Source organism: Eurosta solidaginis, chromosome 3 (genome assembly GCF_040869045.1).
Source record: "Eurosta solidaginis isolate ZX-2024a chromosome 3, ASM4086904v1, whole genome shotgun sequence".
Taxonomy (NCBI): Eukaryota; Metazoa; Arthropoda; class Insecta; order Diptera; family Tephritidae; genus Eurosta; species Eurosta solidaginis.
The window spans coordinates 29,580,275-29,603,382 of record NC_090321.1 but is presented as its reverse complement, the minus strand read 5'-3'; the positions used below and the strand labels follow the sequence as shown (position 1 = coordinate 29,603,382).

Sequence of the window (23,108 nt, the reverse complement as noted above, 5' to 3'; positions counted from 1 at the left end):
TACAGGACGAAGGGCGCAGAGGACGGATGGTCATAGGCGCGGATGCACGGGCGCACCACAATGCATGGGGAGGATCAGATACGAACGAGAGAGGCGAATATCTATTTTATTACATCCTGCAAACTAATTTGCAGATAGCCAAGAGGGGAAATGTCCCTACATACATTAATCCAACATCCAGCAATGTTTTGGATATTATACTGAGCTCGGAACGTGATATATTAAGGTATGATTGGATGGTTCTTGATAGACCATCCTTCTCCGACCATGCGTATATCAGCTTCAGCATCGCCCTAAAGAGGGTAGAGAAGGGAGGAACATTTAGAACCCCTAGGTCAACAAACTGGAATAAATTCCAGAAACAGGTTGAAACGAAACTGGGAGAACCCAAAGAGGTTGCCTATGTGGAGAAACTGGAGGAGTCGAATGAGTTCCTAACAATGACGCTTATGACTGCGTATAACGAAGCTTGCCCTCTAAGAAGATTCAGAGGAAAAGCAAAGCCGCCATTGTGGAGCAATGAGCTCAGTCTTCTAAGAAGACAGGTAAAAGAAATATTTAAGCTCGCAAAGACCGCGGAAAGCGAAGCGTGTCGGGACGAGTACAGGGACCTACTGAGGATCCACAAGTGTGAAATTTCCAGAGCGAAGATAATCTCATGGAAAAGTTTCTGTACGGACATAGAGTGCTCCAGCGAAACAGCACGTTTGAAAAAAGTCCTAGCAAGGGGAAATATAGTCCAGGGATTAATAAAGAAAGAGAACGAGGAATGGTCACGTAATAGTGAGGAATCCCTTGAGGTGCTTCTCGACACACATTTCCCATCGGGAGACGATTTAGAAGAGCCAGCAGACATCACTCACACTTCGATCACGGAGCGGGTAGTGCCGGGCTTGGTGACAGATACCAGGATCGAGTGGGCAGTGAAGACTTTTTCTAAGTTTAAATCGCCGGGCCCAGATGGTATATTCCCGGCCATGCTACAAGTCTCAGGTAGGGCGGTCGAGGAATGTCTTAAAATAATATTTGATGGGTGCTTAACACTGAATCATGTACCGCACTCTGGGAGAACTGCTCGTGTAGCATTCCTACCAAAGGCGGGAAAGATCGGTCACGTGTATGGCAAAGATTATAGACCCATTAGCTTAACATCATTTCTGCTCAAAACCTTTGAAAGGCTGATAGATGTGTACATAAAGTCCAACGCGGATGAAAAGCTGTTCTCCACAACACAATATACGTACACCAAAGACAAGTCGGTAGACACCTCATTGCATAGGGTGGTAATAAGCGTAGAGAAAGCCCTGGAATATAAAGAATATGCTCCAGGAGTCTTCTTAGACATTACCGGAGCTTTCAAAAAAGTCTCTAAATGGGCAATTATGGATGGTCTTAATTACATTAAAGTACATCCAGCCTTAACCAGATGGATCGGCTGCATGTTAAATTGCAGGAAGATTACATCACAATGGGGATTGTACGAGGCCACGAAATCAGTGGACAGGGGAACGCCGCAGGGAGGGGTACTATCACTTCTGCTGTGGATGCCGGTCAACAACCAACTGCTCAGGCTATTTTATGAGGGACCCGTAAAACTTACGGCTTACTCGGATGATGTTGCAACTGTCATAAGTGGAAAGTGCCTTCCAACGATTAGCTCTTTGATGGATCGAGCTCTTCGGGATATTCATACCTGGGCATCAAATGTCGGGTTGAAAGTCAACAAGGATAAAAGGGATATGGTCTTTTTTACAAAGAGGTACAAGGTCCCAATTTGGGTCAGGCCTAAGTTAGGAGGTGTGACTCTACAGGAGAAATTTAGCACAAAGTATCTAGGAATCATCCTAGACAGTGAGCTGTCATGGAAGCTCAACGTGGAGGAGAGGGTGAAGAAGGCTTCAACGGCACGTTATGCTTGTAAAAGAATGCTCTGGTGTACGTGGGGCTTATCGCCCTCTCTTTCTCATTGGGTTTTTACAGTGATTATAAGCCCTATCCTATACTACGGAGTTCTTGTTTGGTGGAAAGCCACACAAAAAGCGACCTGCTTTAAAAAATTTGAGGGGGTATGTAGACTATAAATGCTTAGCATTACGGGAGCCCTCAAAATAACCCCGGCAGCTGCAATGTATGCCATTCTGCACATTCCACCCGCAGACCTGATAGCATAGAACTTAGCGTTAACAACTGCAACCAGGCTCGGTGCCTCGGGGAAGCAAGAGCGCCGACCATACGGCCATAGTAGTATAGCGTCATCAATCATAATACGAACATACTACCCTGGAAAAAAATAGCCCAGTCTGCAATCGTGTTAACTTTTATATTGACAGTCAAGCAGCAACTAAGGCAATAATCTCGCATACCACAGCATCTAAATGCCTGCTAGAGCGTAAGTAGTCCCTGGAGAGAATCGGGACAGGGATTGGGTCCCAGGGCATATGGGAATAGATGGGAATTGAAAAGCGGATGAATTAGCTTGAAAGGTCGCATCCCTTGGAGCTTGCTCCGTAGACGTCCTAATTAGACTGAGCGAAATTAAGTGAAGGCGAGAGGCGCACATGATCTACCAAGCAGGAAAGGCGTGGGTTCAAGCGCGGGGCTGTAAAGTGTCGAAGATTATGTGCAGGTCTTACAACCTTAGTCTAACAAAAGTGCTTTTATCATTAAAAAGAGAGGAATGTATACTCATGACGGGTATTCTGACCGGACATTACCTTCTGGCGTCACATGCCTTTAAATTAGGCTTGGTCAGTGATAGCAGATGTAGGAAGTGCGAGCTGGAGGAGTAAACGATCGAGCACGTTCTGTGCTCTTGCCCTGCGCTTGCCAGGCTAAGATTCCAGCTATTGGGAGAGATACAGTTGTCAGATCTAGAAGCAGCAAGTGGCTTACATCTTAGGAAGCTTCTAGTATTTGCCAAGAGGACGTAGTTATTTTATAACATAGGTCCTGGTTTTTGATTGGGTTTTTCAGTTTGGTCGTTAAAACAAACCTCTTGTAGCACTACGGACTTATTCAGTCTATGTGAGGTCCTCATGGACCGGCCAGTTCACCTAACCTAACAAAAGCTCAGAGGACATAGTCAGTTGACCTTGTGACCACTTAAATGGCCATAAGTTTAATTGGAACTTTGCACACGTATTAAAGTCCGATAACAATGCAATAATTTAAAGTTGGGGTGGCATAAGGTCCACGGAAATAAGGTCAGTTAGTCTTATGACCACTTCAAAGAGGTCATACAGCCCATTTACCTTATAGCCATTCGATTTGGTAATAAGGTAAACTGGCAACTTAAATTGACTGCAGAGACCTTCAAAATATGGTGTAGTGACCATGCAAGACGTTTCCGTTTGACCATGTGACCCTTTCGATAAAACGACCATAACCATATGTTGACTGAAGTGGGACGAACAGAAAAGCAAACAAGCTGCGTAGAATTAATTTCTTGCTAATTTGCAATAGCTTTTTTACTAGGTTTCTCATTGGAGTCAAATATGAATATAGGAAAATAAGCGCCACGGAGTTTTTTGTTCCAAATTTTTTCACAGCGCAAAAATCAGTTAGTCAAAGAGTGAAGGTCCTTCATGAATAAGCAAAAGCACGAAGTCTGAACGTACTCGAAAGCATGGAAATCAACAAACTATCTCGAACTAAAAAATTAAAAATGAGTTTAGTTTGAAAAAACTGAAAACCTTCACTTTTACAGCTAACCGGACTAAAAATTAGAAAATAGTAACATTAGTAGAAGATGAACAATCCCACGCCTTTCTACTCTATATTTGATTGTTCTTTTGATAACTTAAATTTTAATAAGGGTAATATTATTTTGAGTAAATTATTTATGGTAAATTTTTCCAATTATTTTTTTAACTCTGTCAAGCTGCTATTTATTTCCTTCTAAATGGGCGTCCCTCTTCCCTATTCGCCTCAAGATAACGCTCCAATATGGTATGCAGCGTAGCCATATAGGCAGCGTGCATTTTCTCAGAATCAGCTCGAAATTCCTCGCCGTACCAGTTATTTTTTGCGGGTTCGCTGAAAGCCAATGGTTTCATACTCCCACTGCTCGGTCAAATCGTCAGGTCGAAGATTGCTCTTAGGTGCAGGGCCCGTATTACCAGTTACGATCAGTGACTGAAAACCAGTCGAAAGCGGTAACTATGCAGCTGTAAAATTTTTCTAAAAATTATAACAAGTTATGGATTTAACGAGTACTATTTGTCGCTAGTTCAAATATGCCAATAATCCGATCCACCATTTCAGAGCTATTGAGATTTAAAAAAAAAAGAGTTTCGATCACGGATCGTAACACATAATACGGGCCCAGGTGTGAGAGTCGAGTGAAGCTATTATCAGCTGTCTGTTTGATGAGCAGCCTTTTGACAGTAAACGTTTCTTGTGTCATTGCGCGCGATTTCTATGCTGCACAGAGGCGTGTGGTTTTTCTCGTTAGCACAAGGTTGTGGCCCGATTAGATATTTAGATTTCGTAGAGTGTACACATCCAGGATACTGGAACTATATCTGCCGTCGATTTCGTGTTTTTGGATTAAGAGACAGCCAAGTAGCTTGGTGCATGTTTTCATGCTGAAACCTGATATTGAAGAAGACACAAAAACTACGGCGAGCGTACAGATCGCTTCAACAACATTCAATTGAAAGGATTTTAAATAACAAAGCCACTGTGATTGTTTTTTTAATGGTATTCAAAACTATTTATGTAAATTATAATTTGGCAAAAAAACAAATTGTACGCAACATATTCATTTCAGTTTTAACTTCAAAAATATTCTGCAGCCACGTTTCACAATGATTTGTGGTTGATCATGCACCGCGTTATTTTCATGGCTGTATCACAGGGTGACGAACCCACCTGACTTTTACATCCATCAACAGCGGCAGTAAAATTTGTATCAAGTGGCATTTTTGCTTTCGCTTCACCTGCTTTAAATGTGCCCGACTCATCCATCCAACCTTCCTTAACCATAACGCAAAGTTGGCTACATTTAAGATTTTCCGATGGTTCAGAAGGCAAGGTGCCTTGCTCTAAATCGTGCAATTCCTTAGGCGATACATGGTTTTCCTTAGCGCAATCTTCAATGTGTTTGCGCGTCTCTGTTCCGGATGTTGAGCACTGAAATTAAATATTGTACAACTCTTTCCAAAAGCAAACAACTTTTCGCTTACCATGCCAAAAACGGCGACCACAAAAACGAGCACAATGGTGATAAAGGATGTAATTTTATTATTAAAAATTATTTTCTATTCAATTAATTTTAATTATTTATTCGCGCTTCGAAAATTTGAAAACGATTTGCCCGAGAACTGTGATGTGAGCGCATTTATAGTAAAAGTCATGATAAAAATATTACAAGGTAAAACCATTCTCTCTTCTTGGCATCCATAATGATTTTTTGATTTTTAAAAAAATTTTAATACCACTTTTTGATTTCCTTAAGATATGGGGATTTCCCTACTGTTTATATTGAAAAAAAAAAAAAAATCAGAACAATAAAAATACGTTTGGTACAAAAATATTTTTCGCTAAGACTTAACTTATTATTTTTGCCTACGACCCTTTTTAGAGTCATTTATATAAAAGTGGGCGTGGTCCTTAACCAATCTTATCCATGTTTACTAGAAATATATCCTGCTATAAGGAAAATATATGAACCTAATTTTGTTACGATATGTAAATTTTTCGTCGAGTTATGGCTCCCGAAACATTGAAAATTGTTTAGACAAAAAAGGGGCGGTGCCACACCCATTTTCAGAAATTTTAGTGTTTTTATACTCAGTTGAGCAGAGCTCACAGAGTATATTAAGTTTGATTGGATAACGGTTGGTTGTACATATATAAAGGAATCGAGATAGGTATAGACTTCCATATATCAAAATAATCAGGATCGAAAAAAAATTTGATTGAGCCATGTCCGTCCGTCCGTCCGTCCGTCCGTCCGTCCGTTAACACGATAACTTGAGTAAATTTTGAGATATCTTGATGAAATTTGGTATGTAGGTTCCTGAGCACTCATCTCAGATCGCTATTTAAAATGAACGATATCGGACTATAACCACGCCCACTTTTTCGATATCGAAAATTTCGAAAAACCGAAAAAGTGCGATAACTCATTACAAAAGACAGATAAAGCGACGAAACTTGGTAGATGGGTTGACGTTATGACGCAGAATAGAAAATTAGTAAGATTTTGGACAATGGGCGTGGCCCCGCCCACTTTTACAAGAAGGTAATTTAAAAGTTTTGCAAGCTGTAATTTGGCAGTCGTTGAAGATATCATGATGAAATTTGGCAGGAACGTTACTACTATTACTCTATATGTGCTAAATAAAAATTAGCAAAATTGGATTAAGAACACGCCCACTTTTTAAAAAAAAATTTTTTTAAATTCAAATTTTAACAAAAAATTTAATATCTTTATTGTATATAAGTAAATTAAGTCAAAATTCAACTCCAGTAATGATATCATGCAACAAAATACAAAAATAAAAGAAAATTTCAAAATGGGCGTGGCTCCGCCCATTTTCATTTAGTTTGTCTAGAATACTTTTATTGCCATAAGTCGAACAAAAATTTACCAATCCTTCTCAAATTTGGTAGGAGCATAGATTATATGACGATAACTGTTCTCTGTGAAAATGGGCGAAATCGGTGACAGCCACGCCCAGTTTTTATACACAGTCCACCGTCTGTCCTTCCGCTCGGCTGTTAACACAATAACTTGAGCAAAAACCGATATATCTTTACTAAACTTAGCCCACCTACTTATCTGAACTCACTTTATCTCGGTATAAAAAATAGCCGAAATCCGACCATAACCACGCCCACTTTATCGATATCGAAAATTACGAAAAATGAAAAAAATGCCATAATTCTATACCAAATACGAAAAAAGGGATGAAACATGGTAACTGGATTGGTTTATTGACGCAAAATATAACTTTGGAAACAATTTTGTAAAATGGGTGTGACACCTACCATATTAAGTAGAAGAAAATGAAAAAGTTCTACAAGGCGAAATCAACAGCCCTTGGAATCTTGGCAGGAATACTGTTAGTGGTATTGCATATATAAATAAATTAGCAGTACCCGACAGATGATTTTCTGGATCACCTGGTCCACATTTTGGTCGATATCGCGAGAACGCCTTCACATAGACATCTAAGGGCCACTCGCTTTTAAAACCCTCATTAATACCTTTAATTTGATATCCATATCGTACAAAAACATACCAGAGTCACCCCTGTCCCACCCTAATGGCGATATCTCGAAAAGGCGTCCACCTATAGAACTAATGCCCCCTCTCTCTTAAAATGCTCAGTAACACCTTTCGTTTGATACCCATATCGTACAAACATTCTAGAGTAACCCCTGGCCCACCCTAATGGCGATATCTCGAAAAGGCGTCCACCTATAGACCTAGTGTCCACTCCCTCTTAAAATGCTCAGTAACAGCTTTCGTTTGATACCCATATCGTACAAACATTCTAGAGTCACCCCTGGCCCACCCTAATGGAATATCTCGAAAAGGCGTCCACCTATAGACCTAATGCCCACTCCCTCTTAAAATACTCAGTAACACCTTTCGTTTGATACCCATATCGTACAAACATTCTAGAGTCACCCCTGGCCCACCCTAATGGCAATATCTCGAAAAGGCGTCCACCTATAGACCTAATGCCCACTCCCTCTTAAAATGCTCAGTAACAGCTTTCGTTTGATACCCATATCGTACAAACATTCTAGAGTCACACCTGGCCCACCCTAATGGCGATATTTCGAAAAGGCGTCCACCTATAGAACTAAGGATTACTCCCTCTTAAAATGCTCAGTAACACCTTTCGTTTGATACCCATATCGTACAAACATTCTAGAGTCACCCCTGGCCCACCCTAATGGCGATATCTCGAAAAGGCGTCCACCTATAGACCTAATGTACACTCCCTCTTAAAATGCTCAGTAACAACTTTCGTTTGATACCCATATCATACAAACATTCTAGAGTCACCCCTGTCCCACCCTAATGGCGATATCTCGAAAAGGCGTCCACCTATAGACCTAATGCCCACTCCCTCTTAAAATGCTCAGTAACACCTTTCGTTTGATACCCATATCGTACAAACATTCTAGAGTCACACCTGGCCCACCCTAATGGCGATATCTCGAAAAGGTGTCCACCTATAGAACTAAGGATTACTCCCTTTTAAAATACTCATTACCACCTTTCATTTGATACCCATATCGTACAAACACATTCTAGAGTCACCCTGGCCCACCCTAATTGCGATATCTCGAAAAGGCGTCCACCTATAGACCTAATGCCCACTCCCTCTTAAAATGCTCAGTAACACCTTTCGTTTGATACCCATACCGTACAAACATTCTAGAGTCACCCTTGGTCCAGCTTTATGGCGATATCTCGAAAAGGCGTCCACCTATAGAACTAAGGATTACTCCCTTTTAAAATACTCATTACCACCTTTCATTTGATACCCATATCGTACAAACACATTCTAGAGTCACCCTGGCCCACCCTAATGGCGATATCTCGAAAAGGCGTCCACCTATAGACCTAATGCCCACTCCCTCTTAAAATGCTCAGTAACACCTTTCGTTTGATACCCATATCGTACAAACATTCTAGAGTCACCCTTGGTCCACCTTTATGGCGATATCTCGAAAAGGCGTCCACCTATAGAACTAAGGATTACTCCCTTTTAAAATACTCCTTACCACCTTTCATTTGATACCCATATCGTACAAACACATTTTAGAGTCACCCCTGGCCCACCCTAATGGCGATATCTCGAAAAGGCGTCCACCTATAGACCTAATGCCCACTCCCTCTTAAAATGCTCAGTAACACCTTTCGTTTGATACCCATATCGTACAAACATTCTAGAGTCACCCCTGGCCCACCCTAATGGCGATATCTCGAAAGGGCGTCCACCTATAGACCAGGCATGCTTAACGAACGAAACGATATCATTTCGTTACGATAATCAACGTTAATAAACGAAACGAAGTCACTTCGTTTCGTTTATTAACGTTAAGATCGTCAAATTAACGTTAATTTGGCGTTCTTAACGTTAATAAACGAAACGAAATGACTTCGTTTCGTTTATTAACGTTGACTATCGTAACGAAATGATATCGTTTCGTTCGTTAAGCATGCCTGCTATAGACCTAATGCCCACTCCCTCTTAAAATGCTCAGTAACACCTTTCGTTTGATGCACATATCGTACAAACACATTCTAGAGTCACCCCTGGCCCACCCTAATGACGATATCTCGAAAAGGCGTCCACCTATAGACCTCATGCCCACTCCCTCTTAAAATGCTCAGTAACACCTTTCGTTTGATACCCATACCGTACAAACATTCTAGAGTCACCCCTGGCCCACCCTAATGGCGATATCTCGAAAAGGCGTCCACCTATAGACCTAATGCCCACTCCCTCTTAAAATGCTCAGTAACACCTTTCATTTGATTCCCATATCGTACAAACACATTCTAGAGACACCCCTGGTCCACCTTTATGGCGATATCTCGAAACGGCGTCCACCTATGGAACTAAGGATCACTCCTTTTCAAAATACTCATTAACAGCTTTCATTTGATACCCATATCGTACAAACACATTATAGAATCACCCCTGGTCCACCTTAATGGGGACATCTCGAAAAGGCGTCCACCGATAGACCTAAGGCCCACTCCCTCTTAAAATGCTCAGTAACACCTTTCATTTGATACCCATATCGTACAAACAAATTCTAGAGTCAGCCCTGGTCTACCTTTATGGCGATATCCCTAAATGGCGTTCATCCATAGAACTATGGCCTATTCTCTCTTAAAATACTCTTTAATACCTTTCATTTGATACACATGTTATACAACCACATTCCAGGGTTACCCCAGATTGATTTTCCTTATTTTGTCTCCATAGCTCTCAACTGAGTATGTTATGTTCGGTTACACCCGAACTTAGCCTTCCTTACTTGTTCAATTTAAAGTTATAATTACATTTAGAGAGTAAAAATCTTTTGATACAAAGGTCTTTTTCGCTACGACCCTTTTAAAAATCTTTTATATACTAGTGGGCGTGGTCCTTAACCGATTTCGTTAATTTTTCTTCAAAGCATTCCTTATAGTAAAGAAAACCTTTCTGCAGAATTCTGTTACGACAGGTTTAACGATTTTTGATTTATGATTAATAATATTTGTAAAATTGATTTTATCACAATTGGGCGGTGCCACTCCCATTTTAAATTTTTTTAAAAATGTTTATCAAGAGTCTCAATATCAGTCCACATGTCAAATTTCCACATTCGAGGTGTATTATTTACTAAATAATCAGGTTTTTTGTGTTTTCAAAATGTTATATATATTAAAAAGTTGGCGTGGTTATCATCCGATTTCGCTCATTTTCAAAAACAATCTATTCTGGGCACAGATAAGCTCGTGTACCAAATTTGGTGAAAATATCTCAATATTTACTCAAGTTATCGTGTTAACGAACGGATGGACGGACGGACGGACGAACAGACGGACATGGCTCAATTAAATTTTTTTCGATACTGATGATTTTGATATATGGAAGTCTATATCTATCTCGTTCATACCTAACCAACCGATATCCAATCAAAGTTATAATACCCTGTGTACAAGTACAGCGTGTATAAAAACAATAAAAAATTGTGTGAATTATTATCATTTCAGGTTTCCTGCTTTCTTGTGACTTTGGAGGCTTCAATCTTCTTGGAAGCTTCCTTTACCTTTCTGTTGCTGACGGCACCCGGCGGACTATAATTTGCCTAAACCAGAAGACTCACTCTCCGTCACCAACAGAACCCATAACATTATTGCAATGAACGATTCATCTCGTCAACTGAGATACCAAAGACGCTTGCTTTCCCGTGTAGACCCGGTATCGGAAAGCACGATTCTGATGTCCTGTTCAGACCAGCGTTCTTATGTATTTTCTAGCTTATAATGCAAAGAGTTCTATAGACGTCAACAGAGCTTGGCGGCTCAGTATATTTCCAGTCCGGCCATCATATTGTTGTTGGTCTTATTTCGTCGCCCGCCAATTAGTTCCAATTACTTAAAAAATTTTCCTCAAACACCTTTAAGAGAAGTTCAAAGAAACTAGCAGTTAAAATAGGCTTGAACCATAAAAAAGTTGATGGTTGTTCCCATTTGAATAAGTGGTTGGTGTTATGTGGAGTCACACCGAAGAAAGACCACACATGAATGAAGGGTTAATTCGGGATAAGTAGTGTTTAACTTCCGACAATATCTAGATCGAAAAAAGCCATGGTCCCACATGCATATCCTTGGGAAGTGTGCGTTCTTTTGTGGTTACCGAAATGTTGTATCAAACAGCTGACCGATGGATGCTCCGCTAGGAAACAATTCAGTACGCGCTATTTGATCAACATCTCATTTCCAGCGTATTTCCGCCTCGTTATGTAGATTGTGATCGGACATCATGATTCTGTAGGAAATCTGAGTGCGAAGTATTATCAAGCCTGCAATTTTTCCCAGATGGGGTAATATTGATCGGGAGGGAGTTTTGGGAAGTGTAGCACGGCCGGTCAATTGTTTTATATGTGCCCAGCAGCATCCATTTATATTTCCCCTAAGTGCTGACAGCAAGTGACTTTCATTGCAATCGCTGACGCAGGTATGTATGTTAAAGCAGATATACCCATAAGTTTAGGGTGTTCTACACTTCGTAACTTTAACCCAACTACTTAAATGTCCAATTGCTATTCCACCTTACGGTTATGGCAGGCAAGCTTTACCGCAACAATATTCTTAGCCATTCACCTCGCTGGCGAATGAATATTTCTATCCTGCTACCCTTCCAAACCGTTGCCTAGAGTGCGGAACGAAAACTGAAAGTCGGGAATTACTCATGAGCGTTATGATTTCTTGCCCGGCAAAAAATCGACTTTCTACCGCTAAGCACAGTAAATTGATGGTGAGTCCACATAAATTTAAAGGCATAAAATCAATTGACCTTATGACCACAACAAATGGCAATAATTAAAATTGAAACTTTGCACATGTATCAAGAACCGATGACAATGCAATAATTTGATGGTGAGGCGACATAAACTCAACCCTCACTAGGGTAGGCACCTTGTCGTGGGTGTGAGGGCTTAGCCGATCTCCATAGCACCCGACTATGAGGCGGAGATGTCTAGGACTGGCGTCTACGCCGTTTCGCCTTATGAGAGGGCGGCGGGATGTCGGTTACCAAGAACTGCCAACCCCTAATCCAGTGTTTTACGCGGTCCGTGCCTATTGGACGATTTGCAGCCAGGGGATAAATTCGGCTGTTTTCGAACGGAGTCTTCTCGATACCGGGCCACCTCGGGAAGTATTGATGGCCTTACCACAGTTAGGGGTGCTGCTGTGGCTGACGGTTCTTTCCCCGTATATAATACTGGACGAGAGTAGTGTTGATTCAATGAACTCCGTGTTGGAAAAGAACACAAATGAGAACGGAGTAGAAGAGTGGAGAACGGTACGGAGCAGAGGAAGTAAAAGAGCTCTCTGGCAGTACCGTGCAGCACTAAGAATTGTTCAATGCCTGGGAGCAGTGGTCGACCCAACAGAAGTGGAGATCGAGCGCTTGGAGTGGGCCCATAAGGCGGTAGAAGTAGGTCGAAGGCAGTTCAAAAGGTTTGCTGCTAGAAACCCTGGGTTCTGCAACCGGTACGAGGAGGAAGAAGCGTCGTATGACAGAATGAAAAGGTAACGTTCGGCGGAAGGCGGGAAGCCTGCCTTCAAGAGGCAGAGAGGACCCCGTCCTAGAGCTGCGAGGCAGGGCAGTCGCATAGACAAGACAAGTAGGGCCAAAGATGTAAGACAGATGGGCCCCAGTTGCTAGGTAGCAACTACCTCGAAAGCTGCGAGTCAGAGGGAAGTTCCAACTACGGAAATAGGAAATATGCCAAAGGGAGATAACGCTAAGACTCCGGCTTTCTCGGAGGTGCTAAAGGGAGCTAAAGCTAAGACTCCGGCTTTTTCGGAGGTGCCAAAAGGAGTTAGCACTAAGACTCCGCCTTTTACCGAGAAGATGAGTGATGTGGCAAAGCAGTCACTGACTGTGGCGCTGGTTGATTGTAGCAGTCCTTTCGGACAGATCATTACTGAAAGATGGAGATCTGTAAAAGGGAACTTATTAGCTTAGTGCTTAAGATGATGCGGGAACAACCAAGTAAGCCCCTCCCAACCTTTGATTCGGGGGATGGTATAATGGTGTGAAGATGATAGCGTGCGACAACATCGCGAGCTTGCGGTGGCTATAGGAAGTGTTTCCAAACATCCAAAGGGAAGGCACGAACGCGCGGTTTGAGGTGGTGGATAAAGAGCAAATCCCCACGGTACCAAAAGTTAAGGTATGGATACCATGCGTGATGAAGTTGGACGATACACTGCGACTTATGCAGAATCAGAATCCGAAAAAACCGATACAGGATTGGAAGGTACTTACTGCATATCAGCCAACGGAGGAAGGTCAGTTCTACATCTTCCCAATAAACAAGCAGGCGAAGGATATATTGTAAACGCAGCTTGGAAAAATGTCCTTTGGTACAGGCAAATATTTATATGCGACTCAGGAAAAGAGGTCCCGGGGATAAAAATCCTAACACGCTGGAAGTGGGCGAAATCGAAAAGACCTCAAAAGTCTAAGGGAAAAAAGACAAGTGAAGGTAGCCGACGTCACTACGAAGGTGTTAGAAGAGGACCAACAGCCACGTGGTGCTGAGTCGCACAGAGGAACGCCCGTTACAACAGTTACAAGAGGCTGAAGGGGGCTTCGAACACTCTAAACCAAAAGGGCAAGGGGAGGACGACGACATCACGACGAAGGTGCTGGAGGGGACAAACAGCCCAATGATGCTGTGAATCCTACGGATAAAATTCCAACAGAGTAAAGTGGCGTCGAGCGAACTCCCCCTAACCCTTGAGTAGAGTTCGTTTGACATGGCGCTGATCCAGGAGCCATGGCTCTCATTGGGAGGAAAGGTTTCTTGACTTAGCACGCGCGGATTTGGCGTTTACTATGCGCAAACGGAAGGACGGGTGCGAGCTTTAGTAATGGTAAGGAAACAGCTGCATTCATATATGCTGCCTAATTACACTACTGAGGACCTCGTAGTGGTAGCCGTTGAACAAAGGAATAAGCAGGCACTTATCCTGGCATACTGCTGCATGGCCCATGCTGCGGAGGTTGTACTGGTGGAGAGCAAGAGGCTAGTACAGGACGAAGGGCGCAGAGGACGGATGGTCATAGGCGCGGATGCAAGGGCGCACCACAATGCGTGGGGAGGATCAGATACGAACGAGAGAGGCGAATATCTATTTTATTACATCCTGCAAACTAATTTGCAGATAGCCAAGAGGGGAAATGTCCCTACATACATTAATCCAACATCCAGCAATGTTTTGGATATTATACTGAGCTCGGAACGTGATATATCAATGTATGATTGGATGGACCTTTATAGACCATCCTTCTCCGATCATGCGCATATCAGCTTCAGCATCGCCCTGAAGAGGGTAGAGAAGGGAGGAACATTTAGAAACCCTAGGTCAACAAACTGGAATAAATTCCAGAAACAGGTTGAAACGAAACTGGGAGAACCCAAAAAGGTTGCCTATGTGGAGAAACTGGAGGAGTCGAATGAGTTCCTAACAAGGACGCTTAAGACTGCGTATAACGAAGCTTGCCCTCTAAGAAGATTCAGAGGAAAAGCAAAGCCGCCATGGTGGAGCAATGAGCTCAGTCTTCTAAGAAGACAGGTAAAAGAAATATTTAAGCTCGCAAAGACCGCGGAAAGCGAAGCGTGTCATGACGAGTACAGGGACCTACTGAGGATCAACAAGTGTGAAATTTCCAGAGCGAAGAGAATCTCATGGAAAAGTTTCTGTACGGACATAGAGTGCTCCAGAAAACAGTACGTTTGACAAAAGTCCTAGCAAGGGGAAATATAGTCCAGGGATTAATAAAGAAGGAGAACGAGGAATGGTCACGTAATAGTGAGGAACCCCTTGAGGTGCTTCTCGACACACATTTCCCATCGGGAGATGATTTAGAAGAGCCAGCAGACATCACTCACACTTCGATCACGGAGCGGGTAGTGCCGGGCTTGGTGACAGATACCAGGATCGAGTGGGCAGTGAAGACTTTTTTTAAGTTTAAATCGCCGGGCCCAGATGGTATATTCCCGGCCATGCTACAAGTCTCAAGTAGGGCGGTCGAGGAATGCCTTAAAATAATATTTGATGGGTGCTTAACACTGAATCATGTACCGCACTCTGGGAGAACTGCTCGTGTAGCATTCCTACCAAAGGCGGGAAAGATCGGTCACGTGTATGGCAAAGATTATATACCCATTAGCTTAACATCATTTTTGCTCAAAACCTTTGAAAGGCTGATAGATGTGTACATAAAGTCCAACGCGGATGAAAAGCTGTTCTCCACAACACAATATACGTACACCAAAGGCAAGTCGGTAGACACCGCATTACATAGGGTGGTAATAAGCGTAGAGAAAGCCCTGGAATATAAGGAATATGCTCCAGGAGTCTTCTTAGACATTACGGGGCTTTCAAAAATGTCTCTAAATGGGCAATTATGGATGGTCTTAATTACATTAAAGTACATCCAGCCTTAACCAGATGGATCGGCTGCATGTTAAATTGCAGGAAGAATACATCACAATGGGGATTGAACGAGGCCACGAAATCAGTGGACAGGGGAACGCCGCAGGGAGGGGTACTATCACTTCTGCTGTGGATGCCGGTCAACAACCAACTGCTCAGGCTATTTGATGAGGGACCCGTAAAACTTACGGCTTACTCGGATGACGTTGCAGTTGTCATAAGCGGAAAGTGCCTTCCAACGATTAGCTCTTTGATGGATCGAGCTCTTCGGGATATTCATACCTGGGCATCAAATGTCGGGTTGAAAGTCAACACGGATAAGACGGATATGGTCTTGTTTACAAAGAGGTACAAGGTCCCAATTTGGATCAGGCCTAAATTAGGAGGAGTGACTCTGCAGGGGTAATTTTGCACAAGGTATCTAGGAATCATCCTAGACAGTAAGCTGTCATGGAAGCTCAACGTGGAGGAGAGGGTGAAGAAGGCTTCAACGGCACGTTATGCTTGTAAAAGAATGCTCGGGTGTACGTGGGGCTTATCGCCCTCTCTTTCTCATTGGGTTTTTACAGCGATTATAAGCCCTATCCTATACTATGGAGTTCTTGTTTGGTGGAAAGCCACACAAAAAGCGACCTGCTTTAAAAAATTAGAGGGGGTATGTAGACTATAAATGCTTAGCATTACGGGAGCCCTCAAAACAACCCCGGCAGCTGCACTGTATGCCATTCTGCACATTCCACCCGTAGACCTGATAGCAAAGAACATAGCGTTAACAACTGCAACCAGGCTCGGTGCCTCGGGGAAGCAAGAGCGCCGACCATACGGCCATAGTAGTATAGCGTCATCAATAATAAGACTTACATACTACCTGATTCCCTTTCTGCGCTTCGAGGGCGATCTTAAGCCCCAATAGAGGTGGACGGTTGGCGCAAGGGTTCTCAAATGGTGGACGAGGCGATACATGTGTACACAGATGGTTCCAAAGTAGTGAAAGGAATAGGGTATGTGGTGTACTGTGCTGACCCGGATATAAACAGATCCTACTGGCTGCCGGATTACTGTAGCGTTTTCCAAGCGGAAATAGTAGCTGTAACCAAAGCAGTAGAAACCATAGAAAAAAATAGCCCAGTCTGCAATCGGGTTAACTTTTATATTGACAGTCAAGCAGCAATTAAGGCAAAAATCTCGCATACCACAGCATCTAAATGCCTGCTAGAGTGTAAGTAGTCCCTGGAGAGAATCGGGACAGGGAGAAGCATACATCTATATTGGGTCCCAGGGCATATGGGAATAGATGGGAATGAAAAAGCGGATGAATTAGCTTGAAAGGTCGCATCCCTTGAAGCTTGCTCCGTAGACTGAGCGAAATTAAGTGAAGGCGAGAGGCGCATATGATCTACCAAGCAGGAAAGGCGTGGGTTCAAGCGCGGGGCTGTAACGTGTCGAAGATTATGTGTAGGTCTTACAACCTTAGACTAACACAGTTGCTCCTATCATTAAAAAGAGAGGACTGTAGGCTCATGACGGGTATTCTGACTGGACATTACCTTCTGGCGTCACATGCCTTTAAATTAGGCTTGGTCAGTGATAGCAGATGTAGGAAGTGCGAGCTGGAGGAGTAAACGATCGAGCACGTTCTGTGCTCTTACCCTGCGCTTGCCAGGCTAAGATTCCAGCTATTGGGAGAGATACAGTTGTCAGATCTAGAAGCAGCAAGTGGCTTTAATCCTAGGAAGCTTCTAGTATTTGCCAAGAGGACGGAGTTATTTTATAACATAGGTCCTGGTTTTTGATTGGGTTTTTCATTTTGGTCGTTAAAACAAACTTCCTGTAGCACTACGGACTTATTCAGTCTATGTGAGGTCCTCATGGACCGGCCAGTTCACCTAACCTAACAAAAACTCAGAGGACATAAAGTCAGTTGACCTTGTGACCACTTCAAATGGCCATAAGTTTCATTGGAACTTTGCACACGTATTAAAGTCCGATAACAATGCAATAATTTAAAGTTGGGGTGGCATAAGGTTCACGGAAATAAGGTCAATTAGCCGTATGACCACTTCAAAGAGGTCATACAGCCCATTTACCTTATAGCCATTCGATTTGGTAATAAGGTAAACTGGCAACTTAAATTGACTGCAGAGACCTTCAAAATATGGTGTAGTGATCATGCAAGACGTTTCCGTTTGACCATGTGGCCCTTTCGATAAAACGACCATAACCATATGTTGACTGAAGTGGGACGAACAGAAAAGCAAACAATCTGCGCAGAATTAATTTCTTGCTAATTTGCAATTGCTTTTTTACTCGGTTTCTCATTGGGGTCAAATATGAATATAGGAAAATAAGCGCCACGGAGTTTTTTTTTCCAAATTTTTTCACAGCGCAAAAATCAAGTTAGTCAAACAGTGAAAGTCCTTCATGAATAAGCAAATGCACGAAGTCTGAACGTACTCGAAAACATGGAAATCTACAAACTATCTCGAACTAAAAAATTAAAAATGAATATAGTTTGAAAAAACTGAAAACCTTCACTTTTACAGCTAACCGGACTAAAAATTTGAAAATAGTAACATTAGTAGAAGATAAACAACCCCACGCTTTTCTACTCTATATTTGATTATTCTTTTGATAACTTAAATTTTAATAAGGGTAATATTATTTTGAGTAAATTATTTATGGTAAATTTTTCCAATTATTTTTTTAACTCTGTCAAGCTGCTATTTATTTCCTTCTAAATGGGCTTCTCACTTCCCTATTCGCCTCAAGATAACGCTCCAATATACGGTGTGCAGCGTAGCCCTATAGACAGCATCCTTTTTCCCAGAATCAGCTCGAAATTCCTCGTCGTACCAGTTATTTTTTGCGGGTTCGCTGAAAACCAATGGTTTTATACTCCCACTGCTCGGTCAAATCGTCAGGTCGAAGATTGATCTTAGTGTGCAGGTGTGAGAGTCGAGTGAAGCTATTATCAGCTGTCTGTTTGATGAGCTTATTATTTTTGACGGCAAACTTTCCTTGTCTTTGCGCGCGATTTCTTTGCTGCACAAAGACGTGCTTTTCTTCGTTGGTACCAAGTTTTGGCCCGATTAGATATTTGGACTTGGACCAGGATACTGGAACTATATCTGCCGTCGATTTCGTGTTTTTGGATTAAGAGACAGCCAAGTAGCTTGGTGCATGTTTTTATGCTGAAACCTGGTATTGAAGAAGACACAAAAACTACGGCGAGCGTACAGATCGCTTCAACAACATTCCCTTGAAAGGATTTTAAATAAAAAAGCCACTGTGATTGTTTTTAATGGTATTGAAAACTATTTATATAAATTATAATTTGGCAAAAAGCAAATTGTACGCAACATATTCATTTCAGTTTTGACTTCAAAAATATTCTGCAGCCACGTTTCACAATGATTTGTGGTTGATCATGCACCGCGTTATTTTCATGGCTGTATCACAGGGTGACGAACCCACCTGGCTTTTACATCCATCAACAGCGGCAGTAAAATTTTTATCATGTGGCATTTTTGCTTTCGCTTCATCTGCCTTAAATGTGCCCGATTCATCCATCCAACCTTCCTTAACCATAACGCAAAGTTGGCTACATTTAAGATTTTCCGATGGTTCAGAAGGCAAGGTGCCTTGCTCTAAATCGTGCAATTCCTTAGGCGATACATGGTTTTCCTTAGCGCAATCTTCAATGTGTTTGCGCGTCTCTGTTCCGGATGTTGAGCACTGAAATTAAATATTGTACAACTCTTTCCAAAAGCACACAACTTTTCGCTTACCATGCCAAAAACGGCGACCACAAAAACGAGCACAATGGTGATAAAGGATGTCATTTTATTATTAAAAAATATTTTCTATTCAATTAATTTTAATTATGTATTTATTTGCACTTCGAAAGTTTGAAAACGATTTGCCCGAGAACTGTGATGTGAGCGCATTTATAGTAAAAATCATGATAAAAATATTACAAGGTAAAACCATTCTCTCTTCTTGGCAGCCATATTGATTTTATGATTTTAAAAAAATTTTAATACCACCCTTTGTTTTCCTTCAGATATGGGGATTTCCCTACTGTTTATTTTGAAATAAAGATATAACAGAACAATAAAAATACGATTGGTAAAAACCTATTTTTCGCTAAGATTTAACTTATTATTTTTGCCTACGACCCTTTTTAAAGTCATTTATATAAAAGTGGGCGTGATCCTTAACCAGTCTTATCCGTTTTTACTAGAAACACTTCCTGCTATAAGGAAAATATATGAAGCCAATTTTGTTTAAAAAAATAAGATAAAAAAATTTATTAATTTTAATTTTTCTTCAAAGCATTCTTTATAGTAAAGGCTACCTATCTGCCGAATTCTGTTACGACACGTTTAATGATTTTTGATTTATGATTAATAGTGTAACGAATATTAGAAGCACTAAGGGATACTATCATCTCTGAGCCGATGCTAAGCAGTGACTTGTATGCACATCAATAATTCAATCATTATGTCTACAAGCAGCGGAGAGAGAACACACAAACACATGCACATATCTGAGATACTCCCAAAAGTAGGCAATGGTTTGTGCAAGTATCACTCCCAAATACACGCGCATATGAGAAGCTAAAAACGTAGTAATTTTATAGCAGGTAACTAACTATTAAATTCTAGAATAGAAAAGCCTAGAACTATGCAACGAGGAAACCAGACAGTTAAAAAGGCAGCAACAGTAGAGGCACGATAATCAGTTTAATTTAAGACGCTATCTGGCGAGCAATAGTAGTGTTATTGAGAAGTACTTTAACAAAGGCCATTTTGCGTTATTGAATAGAGGATTTATTTATTCAACAGTTTGGTGATTCGAACGTTAGCAGAAGGTTGCAAATAAGAGGAATTGCAGTAAATTCGTTACAGTTGGTGTCAGAAGAGGAATTGTCGAATAAATTCCGAAGACTTCGAATACAACTTGGACATGGCAAAGTGGAGTGAATTGAAGATCTAGCAACCGAAGAAGGAGTTGGAGAGCCGTGGATTGAATACAACCGGCAATAAACTCGAACTTCAGGCACGACTTCGAAAGGCAATGGAATTAGAGGTTATTAACGTGGTAGAGTATGTCTTTCCTCTTGATGGCGAGGAGACAACAAAAACTGAAGAGAAAAACGAAGCATCGCAGACAGTTACCAGCACAGACTTGAACTTGATATTGGCTGTAATATCTGCACAAACTTCGGCAGTAACTTCAATGTCGTCGCAAATATCATCCCAACTGGAAGCACAGGAGGCACGTATTTCATAAATGTCGTCGCAAATGTCATCCCAACTGTAATCGAAAAGACAGATATAACATCTCAACTGGCATCTCAACTAGAATCACAGCACGCATGGACGAAAAAAATAATGCAGTTTGAAGAAAAATTCGAGCAGAGTTGGACGCTTTGAGAGGCCGTATACAAGAATTGCAACTTAAGCGCACGGCTGATTTAGCGCGTAATACGAAGACTCCATCTTTTGACGGTTCTGTTCCTTTCCAGGTCTTCAAGCTACAGTTTGAGAAGACCGCAGCAGTGAACAACTGAAATGCGGATGATAAATTGCTGTACGGTTCATTGCATTGAAAGGGCCTGCAGCTGAGATTTTACATGAGCATAGGAGACAGATATACCAAATGGAATTACTGAAACGCTTCCAGAGGCCTGGTGAAATATTGAAAGAGTTTGCGTCGGATGTTGAAAGGCTGGCACATTTAGCAAAAGCGGACGCACTCGTGGTATATACCGAAAGAGTAAAAATTCAGAGCTTTATAAATGGCATACGGAACGTGGAAACGAAGCGAGCGACATACGCAAACCCAAAACTTACATTCACAGAAACGATATCACATGCTCTGATTCAGGAAACAGCTTCGTTTCTTTGTAAGCCAGTTTTCAAAGCATGCCGTGTGGAAGTGGAAAGACCAGACTGGGTAGACACAATTTGGAAGCACTGAAGGGGACCAACAGAAGAAAAATAGTGCAACCAAATGTTTCAAGTGCGGTAACCCAGGTCACATTGCTCGTCATTGCAGCACCGGTCCTGGTAGTTCTAACTTGGATGGCCGTAAACGCAAAGCTGGAGGAGATAAGCAAGAGCGAGCCGGATGTAAAGATCTAAAACTTGCTCCAGTTATTGAATGTCCTGTGATACCTGTGCCCTGTGTCGCAAATTGTAAGAAAATTGAGCATTATTGCCGTCAAAGGAAAGGGGATGGCAAGGAGCATTCATTGACTGTAGATAAGGGCGCATCTCATTCCTTGATCCGATCTGATTTGGTCAACAGGAGAGTAAAGCCATTACCTGGATCAAGGTTCCGTACGGTCAGTGGCGAGTATAACCAAGTCCAGGGAGAAGTGACATGTGAAGTCTTAATTGGTAATGTCACGGTTCTACACAAATTCGTTGTGGCAGAGATCGTTGATGAAGTCATATTGGGAGTGAACTTCTGAGTTGACCATGACATCAGGATCGATATGCAAAGAAGAATTATGCGCTATGAGAACCAAGATGTGCCATTTAACTTCAGTTTGGAGAAAGGGTTCAGCAGTAATCGAGTACTGGTGGAAAAGACGCGACAAAGAGCACGAAAGTCAAAGGTAAAGGTTGATGGATCGAATTGGCCCAATTAATGGAAATCAGAAATACTTGCGAGAGAGATACTGGCATAGACAAAAACAAAGGGACGCACAAAAACGAAGGAAAGAATTTCCCAGAATGAATGCGAGGGTAGTTTCAAGCCAGGGCGCACTACTTTTGCGAACGGTGGGAAAGATACTGATTATGCGAAGCCAATACGTAAAGCGAAAGCTTTGCGAAGTAGTTCATTGGCCAAAGAGCAGATTGTGAGGGAACGGCCAAGGGTAATTAGTAGTAGGATGAAACACAGGTATGACAAGAAATACAATTCGGAAAGTTTCTTGGAGGGAGATTTGGTACTGCTATACCACCCTCTCCGGCGGAAAGGTGTTCCATCCAAAATTTGGTGCAGTTGGGAAGGCCCGTACAAAGTTGCGAAGAAGACTAGTGAAACCATCGACCGCATACAAACCATTGGGAAACCACGAAATAGAAGGGTGGTTCATTTGGATGTGCTAGCAGCGTTTAGATCGAGAGATTTGTCTGATCGCGACGATCAGACTTAGGTGGAGTGCAGTGTAACGAGTATTAGCAGCACTAAGGGATACTATCATCTCTAAGCCGATGATAAGCAGTGACTTGTATGTTCATCAATAATTCAATCATTATGTCTACCCATATGTCCATACAAGCAACGGGGAGAGAACGCAAAAACACATGCATATATTCGAGATGCTTCCAAAAGTAGGCAATGGTTTGTGCAAACATCACTCACAAATACGAATATGAGAAGCTAT

General features: G+C 41.9%; 2 protein-coding genes across 2 annotated transcripts in view; both read right to left on the bottom strand.

The window, feature by feature from the left end:
- Positions 1 to 23,108, bottom strand: part of LOC137246299 (general odorant-binding protein 56h-like) — a 208,405-nt gene that overhangs the window by 17,176 nt on the left and 168,121 nt on the right. The window lies entirely within an intron of this gene.
- Positions 19,019 to 19,627, bottom strand: LOC137246298 (general odorant-binding protein 56h-like). The gene is made up of 2 exons (XM_067777407.1): positions 19,492 to 19,627; positions 19,019 to 19,438 (listed from the first exon to the last, which is right to left on the bottom strand). Exons 1-2 carry the CDS (start codon positions 19,543 to 19,545, stop codon positions 19,109 to 19,111), a joined length of 384 nt encoding a protein of 127 aa, XP_067633508.1. The 5' UTR covers positions 19,546 to 19,627; the 3' UTR covers positions 19,019 to 19,108.